General features: G+C 41.7%; 1 protein-coding gene across 2 annotated transcripts; it reads right to left on the bottom strand.

Moving 5' to 3' along the window:
• Positions 1-2,341: 2,341 nt before the first annotated feature.
• On the bottom strand, positions 2,342-11,360 carry RERGL (RERG like). 2 transcript variants are annotated; one of them, XR_010069536.1, is made up of 6 exons: positions 11,246-11,360; positions 11,066-11,122; positions 8,407-8,480; positions 5,591-5,739; positions 3,232-4,486; positions 2,342-2,571 (listed from the first exon to the last, which is right to left on the bottom strand). XR_010069536.1 is itself a non-coding variant. In XM_063323217.1 (5 exons), exons 1-5 carry the CDS (start codon positions 11,295-11,297, stop codon positions 4,204-4,206), a joined length of 615 nt encoding a protein of 204 aa, XP_063179287.1. In that variant the 5' UTR covers positions 11,298-11,360; the 3' UTR covers positions 2,342-4,203. The 2 variants fall into 2 exon arrangements, 1 of the variants encoding a protein (XP_063179287.1); XM_063323217.1 differs by having other exon boundaries at positions 2,342-4,486.
• Between the last annotated feature and the right edge of the window lie 245 nt (positions 11,361-11,605).

The raw sequence follows: 11,605 nt of genomic DNA, 5'->3' as shown, positions 1-11,605 counted from the left end.
AGCCTGCCTGTCTCATATAATATCAACTTGGGGTGGGGGGGGAGCCAAGTTTTAAAACAATAGAAGTTGACAGTTAGGTGCCCAGATCCACATTTAGGCACGTGAACAAAGGATTTGCTTTTCAAACTGGCTGAGCAGCACATAAAAATTTAGCTTTCCCTTGTTTATTCTCCATGAGCAGGTTAAGTCAATGAGAGAGGCCTGTGTTCCTGTGGACAGGTTTAAGGAGGTAGAGGGTTCGGGTTTTTAAAATAGAGTACAGTTTAATACTGCTCTAAATTATTCTGGTAGTCCATCTATTTTTTATATAATGTGTTTTAATGTATTTCTTGCTTCAGAGCAGGTAGGTGAGGATTCCTTTCAAGCATATTAATCAGAACTGGAGTTTGTTCCTATATCCGTAAGCAAAGTAGATCTGTATGAAATCTTCATTAACCCAAAGCACCTCCTCCAACAGGCAGCCTGATGGAAAACTAGTGTGTTCTTGGATACTTTACTGCATTTTAGTTTCGTTTTGAGGGGTATTCATAATACTCTCTAAAAATACCATTGAGTGGTCTGGACCCAGCTGTCAGTGAGAGAATCGTACCTGCTCAGGCCGATAGCTACAGCATCCATTGCGCCTCCCTGCTGGACAGAATGCCAGGATCAAACATCTGCTGGTGCACCATCCTCAAAGCAGCATAGTCAGACAGACAGAAAGGAAAGGAACAAGACCATCCCTGCATGACTCACAAGGTCTTTGTGCTTCAATGTTCACCCCTCATAACCACTTCAGAAATCAGCTTCTAGTAATGGGCTAAAAAAACCTATGGTGGTTACTTCTGTCTTCAGAGTATAGCACAGCATCAAAACTTCTGATTTACCTTTTTTACTGCTATCCTAATTTGAATATATTAGAAAGAAACAGTATGTTTGTTTGGTCTGCTCACTACCACACGTTATTATTCCTTCTTCCAGGAGTATCATGCTCTAAGCTTTTCTGTGCCGTTTTCCCCTCCGCCCTGTTGTGGATGTGACTATAGTGGGATTTACAAAAAGAACAAGTTTAATGCATACAGACATGACAGCAGGAAAAGGAGCTGAGGTTGTGTGTGTCTTGATTGTTTATTTCAAAACTATAGCGAGAAAGAGCTTCAAAAGCCACCAGAAAGCTCTCTGAGAGACAGCGTTTGGGAGCCAGGGGCTATTACCTTTATACTTCAGTAGAATCTCTTTGCTTTTATGTCACTGTTTCTAAAGTGAAAAGAAGTTGAAGACAGGGAGAAAGAATATCAATGCTGAGTGCCTTTCTCAGGCAAAATTTTACTGAAACTAGAAAGTTCATATAAACAAGGACTTCCAGACATGACAGCAAAAAACTTTTAAACTCTCGTATGGCAATTTCAAAATCTTTTGGTGAGAAAGGATGGGGTCCTATCCTGAAGCAATCCGTGGCAACACAAATAGCTCCATTTCCACTCTTTTCAATGAGTTCGATATGCTCTAGGTGATGTCACTGTCAAGGGTGAACATCAAACATCAGTTACACCATTTACTTTGTTATGCCAGCAGGGTTCTTTCAAATGTGGCTGAGCCAGTAATATATTACCTTCACTGTTAAAACTCCAAGAACACTTATATATATGTATCAGTCTTAAGTATCTTATTTTTCTGTAAAGGGTCTTAACTCTAAAAAAAAAAAAAATTACTAATAAAATACAGTTAGAAAGGGAGAATGTGTATCTGCTTTAAAATTGCATTCCTTCCCAAATTCTGCACTCTTGTTCATCTGCACTTACCAGCAATTAGAGACAAGCGAGATCCTGAGAACATCACAGTACATCTATACTGGGTGCTTTAGTATGTTTAAGTCTAAATGCACCCTGCAGCTGTTTCAGATGCTTTTCAGGTGAGCGCAACCTAGCACATGGGCCAGAAGACAGCCACTCTGTGTTCCAATACTTATCCCATCTGGACAAAAAGGGAAGGAAAACTATGTGGTATCCTGCAGATTCCACCTGTCTGGAAGTCCACATTCCCATTAACATGAGCAAATCAAAACTAATTATCTTCTCTGTGGCTATCTTTACAAATTTTTAAAGGATAAAGAATTTAAAAAAAAAAGTTTTCTACCTGTTCACTGTATAAAGTTACATGAAGGCTTCCTCATCGTGTACAGGAAATACAGCTAGAGGCTGTCTTTTATGTAAGTGTCTGATGCCCAGATTTAATTTTTCTAATTTGAATTCCAGATCTGCATGGTGCTTCACTTTTGAAATAGTCAAAAAAATAGTCTGTAGCTTTATATTACAGTAAAGAAAAAAAAAAGAAAAAAAGAAAAGCATTGATACGTCCATCTTATATTCAGTTTATTTAATACCATAGCAGTAAGTACAAATAAGTTTTCCAATCTGGCAATGCTGGAGTTGGTGAGATACAGCTACCTGACAGATCAACAGTCTATCAGTAGTTCTGGAATTCCATATGTGCTGGAAAGTTGAAGGGTGTACATAAGTAGTCTTCAAGTTCAGCCTCATAGATACTGACAATACGGTTAAATACACTACTCCTGATACGGCAGAGCAGCACCTGCATAGATATAAAACAACACTGTGCCTGTCAACACTGAGAACTATATTCCAATATTGGTAGTCTTAAAACAAGTAAAAGAAACAGTATCTTTTCCTTATAAGAAGGAAGTGATCTTTGGTCAACGCTTCTTAAATGTGCTTTAGTTTTATTTTACAACAATAATGCTAAGATTATGTAGCTTTTTTATGTTATGTTATGGAAGCAGACATTTGAAAATCACTATTCTGCTGTGACTGATAAAAGTAATCTTACTAGTTTTGATGCAGGTAAAATTTCAGAGCAGAGGCAGGCTTCAACTCAGCAACTTACAAAGACTGAATCCCAGCTGTCCTCTGGACCAGATAGGAGGCAGTAATTCATCTTCAGGCCACTTCTCTTCCCTTTCATAATTTCTGTATGAGCACAGCACTTTCAAACATGCTGGGCTAAGCCCTTATTTAGTTAAGTCTACAGTAAGAGCTCTGAATGTCAGTTGACGACATATTTAGACTCGTCTGATGTTTAATATCCACATTTGAGAAGTGTAGCTAACATATCCCTTAGTGCTCTCTCAAGTGGCATTTCAATACCACAGCGATGACTAGTTTTAAAGACATCGGTCCCTATGAAAAAACATTCTATGCAAGTTAGGAGCACAGGTCTTACCAGCAGGCTCACCTTTAAATCCAGGCAGACATCCTAAAGAACTTGTGCTCTTTACCAGTCCATGTGCTTTTCAAGCTTCCACTCCCATCTAAAACTGAACATGCACATCCACCTTACAGGTAAGGAAACTGTTACAGCCCACAAAAACCTCTCTGTGAAAGGGATCAGCCCAAGATGTTACACTGGCCTGAGCCATAAAATTATTTCATTAAACAATGACCTTGCCAAAACAGTCCAGTGCTCACTAACATTTCACTTCCCACCCTCCTCAACCCTCTCTACTTTCTTTCATCACTTAAAAAAAAAAAAAAAAAAAGATACTGAAACAGGAGACAATACTGCTTTGTTTATCTCTTTCCCTACTTCTGGTGCCTCTGCAAGGCAGCTTTGCAGGTAAATACCTTTTGTAGATTTGGTGTCTAAGCATTTAATTCATATGAATTTCAGCAGGTGTCAAGCACCTTTAGGCACACAAGAATCTGAGCCATCCTTCCTTGAGTTAAATACAAATACATTATCACGTGAAGCAGTAGTATTTTGCTTTTCATTAGTGCAAGTGTTCTTGCACAAAAAGCCAACTACTGCTCAAAATTCTGAAATAAGATTTTGATCAGCAAGGCTGAGTTTATTGGAAATAACTGTTTATACTTCAGTCACACCTAGAAGCTCTATCCAAGACCATGTTGGTGTTGAATAAATACAGACTAAGACTCTCCTCTGAAGAGCTTATGAGATAAAGGGTGAGAGGAGCAGTTTAGAGTTTAAGTGACATAGCCCTAACACAGTAAATCTGTAGTAGAACTGGAAACAGAAGGTCAGGTCTTCTAGGTTTAGACCCTGTCCACTTGCCCATACTATCTTCCACCTTTGGTTTCTACTGTCTTGCTCCTCCAGACATTGAACTTTGGAGGAAATTAACTGAATCCCAAGAGCTGCCTGTGCTCCATTATTTCAGCTTGTTCCTATTTCAAGACTAACCATCTTTTACACAGATTTCCTTCTCTTTCCAAACACATTGTTGATTAACTTGGCCATTGATTTTGATCCACTTGGTCGTCTCTTTTCCTTCACTTTGAAATTTGAGGTGATATTCCTCAGGACTTTGGTGAACATTGCCACAACTTCCTGATAATGTTCTGCTGCAGACAGTTCACAGAATTGGCACTTGTTATCTTTTGCCAGCTTCTGTCCTTCATCCCAGCCAACTTCCCTCATGTGGCATAAATCCTGTTTATTACCAACCAAAAATACCGATGACTCGACCATTCTGAAATCAAAAAGGTTCCGATTAGAGAAAAGGTATAGTATAATACTGTGCTGTATGCTGCGCTATATACAGTGTGTATGAAAAGTATGTATGTTCAGGATAATAGGTATAGCAAAAAACCCAAAAGAAAAACCAACCCCCTAACTTTGTTAGGTATAGTTTTCCATTTGGATTTTCCAGACAAGCTATTCTCTATCAGTAAGTTTTCATTTTGGATCCTCTACTCAGTGAATTCATGTATTTTTCATCCACTGCAGTTCTCATACTCTATGCTGCTGAGTATATTGTCAGCTCCTGCACTTCATGAAGAAGCAAACTGATCATTATCTCCATTCGTAGATAGCAGAAGAGAGTCAAAGAGATTCATCAGTGTCAGCAGAGTAATTCAGAAGAAAACAGGAATCCCAATTACAAGCTTTTGCTAAAATTACACCTTCCAGAGAAACCTTAATTAAGACAGGTCAGCAGAAAAAGACAGAAAAGTATTTCGGTTCTTTTTTTTAATCCACTTCTGATGTAAGGAAAGGATTTCACTCTCATTTATTTTGAAAGCACCTCAGCTGACTGATGTGGGAACACAAACTACCACATGTGCTCAGCCTTGCAGTTTTAGTGGTTCTTTTTGAAAGCAAATAGTTTGTTTCTTACCATATGGTCACCCACGTGCACAAATAATATTGGGGTCACCAGTAAAGGCGGTTTAGGAGACATTCACGGTATTAGATTAATTTATTGTGAGAAATACTTTCTTCACCCCCCACACTGGTGCATCTCCATGGGTAAGAGTAGAGAAGTAAAAGCATAGCCTGACTATGCCAGCTTTTTACCCACATAAATCACAGCAGACAGATTTATGGCAATTATTTAAATAGCAGCAGTATAAGAAAGAATAACAAAAATCCTGATGTACTTGGCTTTGGATACAGTGAAATCAATTGCAATTTGCCATACAGTTTACCTTCAGGTACCTTATTGTTGGTATTGTGTTATGCCACTAGGATGCTGTTGGATTTTAATTGCTACTAGGATGCCTACAGCTCACAGAAATGTTCTCAGCTTTGTTTATACCTTTGCTGAGGGGGAAAAAAAAATAGTGCCACTTACTTTTTACAAGCTCCTATGTGAGACTCTCGGATCCTGTACAGCAATGCTTTTGCAAATGCAAATGACGCTCTGTTACTGATGTCGTAAACAATGATAAATCCATCAGCCCAGTGGAGCTCATCTGTGAGGGAGAGCTTCCCCCGCTGTGGCTGAAAGAAGTTCAAATTCACATGCAAAAAGAACATTATTGTTGTCACTTCAGAGCATTTTCTTTGTCACTGTGAATGTGAGAATATTGTATCTTTTATTGCAAAAGATATTAATAGGTCTAGGTGCTGGCATTGAATTCAGGTGAGTCCTGATCCAAAAGCCTAATAAATAACCACCACTACAGATGGCACTTTGGATCACTGACAAATTTGTCATGAAACATTTACACTTTGTTTAAGCAGTAAAGTTGCATAACCTGTACAGCCATTGCTTATGCTAAGTATTCTGCAGTTACATGAGAAAAAAAACCATACAGGAACCATCAATATTTGTGCAGCTTCTGGTTATACCTCTGTTTTGCATGTTCCTAATATTCTGACTACAGTACACTTAATGATTTTCTTTTGTTTCTTCTTTTGTTTCTTCTTTGCATTGTTCAAGTCTGAAACAATATTTACCCATAGGATAAGTTTCTAGAGAGCCAGAAAAAAAAAAATCTTTCAATCTGCAGTTGACTTTAATATGAGTAGTGACAGAAGTCACTCAAGTTACAATGGGGTTATACCAATCTTTGAGTCCTTTCACCCTAAGAAACTGTCACGCTTTGATTTCTAGAAAGCAATAGCTGCAAACTGTCCCATTAAGCTAAGCAATGTAAATTTAAAAATGGGGTTTAAATTAGCTTATCCCTGCAGATGATTTGGCAGCTGCTAGCAAGACCATGTGACCCAAGACAGGTAAAACACTGGAAGCTGACCAGGAGGGGGGGGGGGGGGGGGGAAAACAAAAAACCTTTCTCTGTGGAAAACCCATCTTGAATAGTAATTTGAGGACTGCTTAAGTTGTTCCCTCATTAGTTTAGTATTTTACTACTTGCAATGAATAATCTCCACTGACATGCCCCCCTGTTGGCCTTGATTAGCTCAGGATCAGGGCAACACTGTGGCATCATAAACAGCTGGATTGGGAACTGTAACTTACTGTGAGGGATGGTAGCTGAATGCTGGCAGTGAAAGGGGATGCATGAGAAGGAAAAGATGAAACAAGTTTCCAGAACTGTCTGAAGACTTCAGTATCTTTAATACAACAGGATTTTAATGTGTGGTGACTGTGCAACAGGTTTAGGGGCAGGAAAGGTGACTTGTGTGTCTGTCACAGCTGTTTCCCAGATGGATGAAGGGACAGTGAGTTTTGCAGCACAGGGATCCAGCTACTAGAGGGAGGCCTCAGAGAGCAGGAAGATTTCAGGAAGCAGAAACAAAAATGGCAACTCTTCCTTCCCCAGTCTAGCCTTCTCTTGGGACCTGCTTTTCTTCACCAGCTCCCATGGGATACAAGACCTCCATATCCCCATCCATCTCTTTCTAGAATCACCAGTCCTATCAGACCAAAAGCAAGACCACCACTACTTGCTACCTACTCCTCTGCAGGTACTAAGAAGCAGTTAGAAAGAATGCAACAAACAGATAAAGTCAGACCTTGTTCCTAAGTAAGAAATTGTAACAAGATAGCTCAAACAGTTCTGGCAGGAAGAGCTGCCCTTAACACAGCTGATCTCTGGTTTTCTTAAAAGCAAAAAGTTGCCCAAACTGTAGTAACTAAAATCTTTACCCATAACGTAGTCTAATCTGCTTCACCCTAGCTAGCTGCCACTCCCAATGTTTCAAGTATCTTAATAAAGAGTTGATCACATGCCACAGGATTTAATATGACAGTAAGTAGAAGCTATAGGTAGGCTTAGGAAAGAGGTCCGAGATAGGCAGAAGCAAGTCCACAGAACAGTAGTCCTAATGGATTGTATGGCAAGGGAGGACTCCATAGTGTTACCTGGTACAGTAGCCCATTGCCCTGGGACAAGCAACGCTATTGCTTGTCTCTAGGAAGGCAGACTTGTTTGGTGGTTCATTTTATGTGCTCAATGGGTTAAGTTTTTAAGTCATTGACTTTAAAACTATTTACTGTTTAAGTCTGAGCGAGACTTCCAGTGCTTTGGCTTTAGCATTCATTACCCTAGTTGGTAAGAGGCAAGATCACTGCCCAGAAGGGATCCTTGTGAGCTAATGTGGTCAGACAGACCTAGCTAGGCCTGCATGTTTTACACAGTCCAAAATTTCTCTATTACTGAGAGGGCAGGAAATAAATTAATAAAAAAACCCCTATATTACAATGTGGTTTATTGTGATCAAAGTTCAGCTGTCAATATGTGTAAGTCAGCATTATGGCTTTCCTTGCATCTCTTCTGTGAATGCAACTCTTACTTCCAGGCCTACGTACTTTGACCATGTCCACAGACATTTAATAAACTGCTTGCTTTATAAACTAAATTTCACCCCATTCTGAGCATTTGAGAAAGCTGCATATAATCCTGTAACTTATCTCTGTAGTTACCTATATAATGCAGAAGTGGGAAAAGTTATTTTGTTAGTAATATTCCAAAAATGCAAATGCATTTACAGAAAATTTAAGCAATGAAGGGCTCCTTCCATGAAATGGGAAAGTACTCAGCAGTTCTGAGCCACAGTAACTATAAAATTTCAGTCTTTTCAAAAAAAACACACAAGCACAAATTCCAAGAACCAGACAGAACGGTTGTAACCTCCCGACCCTTTCTACCATTACATGGGTAGAATGAGGAACAGCGTTTCTTTGACCCCTAAAATTCTTACCTGTGAACAAGGGTCATAAATTTCCAAGTGTATCTGCCTCCCATCCAGGCTTAAGTGTTTAGTGTAGATGCATTCTAAAAGACACACGGCATTCAAAGAAAACCAGCATTAGAGTGACTGGGGATGGTAGTGAAAAGAAAAGGTGGCAAAGGTGGGATTCATTAATGCTGAGGGACATTTAGTTTGTTGGGTATTGTTTGGTTTTGGTGTTTTTTTTGACACACACTGGAAACAGACCTATTTTGCAATACATGAGCTCTCTAACCACTTCTATAACCTCCCACTACTTCACTGTGGTGTTCCCACGGAAGTGCTGATGCAATGAATACTTCTAGATCCTACTGTTCCTCTCCCAAAATGGAGGCAAAGGGGATGCACAATGCTCAGATTCAGGTAAATGCTGATGACTACTCAGCTTGCTACCAAGGTTCAAGATTATGAAAACAGTAAGCCAGCCTATGTGTAAATTCTGATTGTACAAAAAAGCCATAATTTCTGTTACATTTATTTATCCTGAAATCTGGTGCTTTAAGAGTTCTCATGCTACGTAGCACTAGATCAATAGTATTTAAAGGATCATGTCCCTAGACTAGATCCTAAAATATTTCTGTAGTGTCAGTTCTCTGATTTGAGACTCTCCACCAGCACTAGCAACCTGGGCAACTCTAGTGAAGACAGACTATCATCATTATTTTAAGCAGTGGATAGCTCTAAGCAAGTGTAATCAACTTGTGTTCACAGCACTGGTCACCAATAAGTTTTCTATAGTACAATTCCTCAAAGTGACTGAACTACAAAGACAACAACTCGTGTTAGCACTACTGAAAATACACTTAAAACTGTGTGTAATGAGGGCATAGATAAGGGCCACGGTCTCTGGAACCAAGCATCTTCAGTTCTGCACTGTGTTCATCTTAAGCAATCTTCACGCATGTCTTAAGAGCTCATCTGATGATGAACTATGAGTCCCAAGCATCCCAGAGTATCAAATCTGCAGCCCCTCAGTGGTTTCCATAATTAAATAAGTTTTTAATTAATACTTCGACTCCATTAAAAGTGTTCTAGGTGATCTTGTATTTTGTCACCCTATTTACACTTTTCTCCTCCATCCTCCTCTCTAGAGCTAAACTTATCTTCGAACAAATATTTGTTTAAAAAATGAAAGTGTGCTGGTAGTTTGACATGCCTTTTCTAATACTTGCAGTAATGGAGGGTTGGAACAAGAAAACCTGGTTTTAGTTGTAGGTGGCTTAGAACACACACAGAGTGCAAAACATAACTTATACATGACAGCTTAGACTTAGATAAGCCATCTGGGACACAAACTGTCTTTTCAGTCTGTGTATAGTAATAACATTGGTAAAGCATTTATGTACAACTGTAACTACTTTCAGAGTAAGTTCATTGGGATACATTCAGTGCAATTCAGCTTATTACTACAATTTTCATTTTTATTTGTGGATCATAGAATGCTATTCTGATTTGTTAAAAAATGCTTTGAAGAAAGTCCTTCACTTCAGCAGGGAAAGCAAGGTAGATAGCAATCTCCTTTCCTTGTTAAGTTTTGGGACTCCTCACACCCCATGAGCTGGAATGGCTGAGGAAAGGGGAGGAAAGAGAGAAGGAAAAGACATTCTCTAGCTGGGGGAGTGTTTGTTTATTTTTGCTGGAAGTTTGTTTACAGGCTGTCATGCAGGAATGTGAAAGTGAAGAAGCCAATTTAATTTTTTTTTTAAATGCTTCTGAGGTAACTTGCTAAAAATAAGTGGTTTGCGCTTCTCTGATGTTCTCCACCCCAGGTTTCAAAGGTGTTTGTGTATCAGTTCAATAGCGCTTCTCCCTACAATGTGAAAGTTCAAGTCCTGCTTTGCCATTTTCCAAGATCTTAGAAGTGTCTTAAGGATCCGCACATTTATTCTGGCATGAATTCTATCCTCTGCACAGCCAGGCTTTCCACAAAGCTATCGAATCAGTGCACTCCTGCAAAAGCAGGGAGCTTTGCATCATGCTTTGATTAACCAGTAGTGCCTGATAAACAATCTGTTTCACCTCTTCTCTAGAGCTGAGAAGAAGATATTCAATAGAACAGGTGTTGAGGGGTTTTTTTTTTTAAGTCTATTTCTTTACTCTCCTCTTTATCTCCCCTCTGATTGAGCTTACTATAATCTACCCGCGCCTCGCAGAAGCAGCCCGGTTATCTTTCCTTCTTAAGTCCCTTCACAGTTGCTTTGCGACAGCACTTCGCCAGCCCCCGTGCCCGGCCGCACCGCTGCCGTTTGAAGCGATCTCCTCACAGATACCGGCCTTGCCTTTGCCCCGTCTTCAGAGCTTATATTTAAACAGGAACTCTGGCCGATAAGCAAGCGAAAACTCCAATCTTTCCGAAAAGTTCTGTGAAACTGCCTTTCTACCCCATTTCTTGTTCAAATAAGCGTTTGAAACGTCCCATCTTGCGTTCCTCAGGGAACCAGCCCCGAGTGTAGGCCCCACACGGCGCCCACCCGCCCCACACCCCCCAAGCCCCAAGGAGGACCCGCTCCCGCCGCCCCTCTCCCCGGAGCCGGGCTCGCTCCCGCTGCCCCCCTCCACCCCTCCCCGGGGCCAGCCCCACTCCCACCGCCCCCCTCCCCGGATCCCGTCGGCGGCCCGCGGCGCTCACCGGCGTTGGACGCGTATTCTCCGATGAAGCGCCGGGTCAGGAACCGCACCGCCAGCGCTGCGGGACGGAAGCAGACGGCAGGTTTAGCAGGGTCCCGCCTCCCCCCACCCCCGCCAAACCTGAGGTAAAGTCAGGCCGGGGGTTGTGGGGGCCACTGCCACCTCCCCCGTCCCGCCTTACCTGACTTGCCGGCTCCGCTCCCGCCCAGCACGGCCACCTTCACCTCGGCCATGCCGCCGCTAGGCCCTGCCCCCCTGCCTCCATTTCTTTATAACCGCCGGGGCCAGGCGCGGCCCCTCCAGCGACACCGCCCAGCAGCCCGCCTTCCCCCCGGCGGCTTTCCCCGCCCCGCCGGCGAGGCCGGTAGGTACAGAGCTTCCCGGGGGGGCGGTAGTCTTCATCTTCTCTGACAGGCGCCTTCCCTCCATCCCCACGGCCTTCCTCCTCCTCCTCCTCCTCCCTCTGCCTCATCCTCCTCCCTCTGCCTCGTCCAAACTTTCCTGGGGCGGCCTTCCCGCCTCCCGGCCCGGCCCGGCGCGG

This window comes from Chroicocephalus ridibundus, chromosome 1 (assembly GCF_963924245.1).
Source record: "Chroicocephalus ridibundus chromosome 1, bChrRid1.1, whole genome shotgun sequence".
Taxonomy (NCBI): Eukaryota; Metazoa; Chordata; class Aves; order Charadriiformes; family Laridae; genus Chroicocephalus; species Chroicocephalus ridibundus.
The sequence above is the reverse complement of the archived record's forward strand: the minus strand, read 5'-3'. Positions and strand labels throughout refer to the sequence as shown.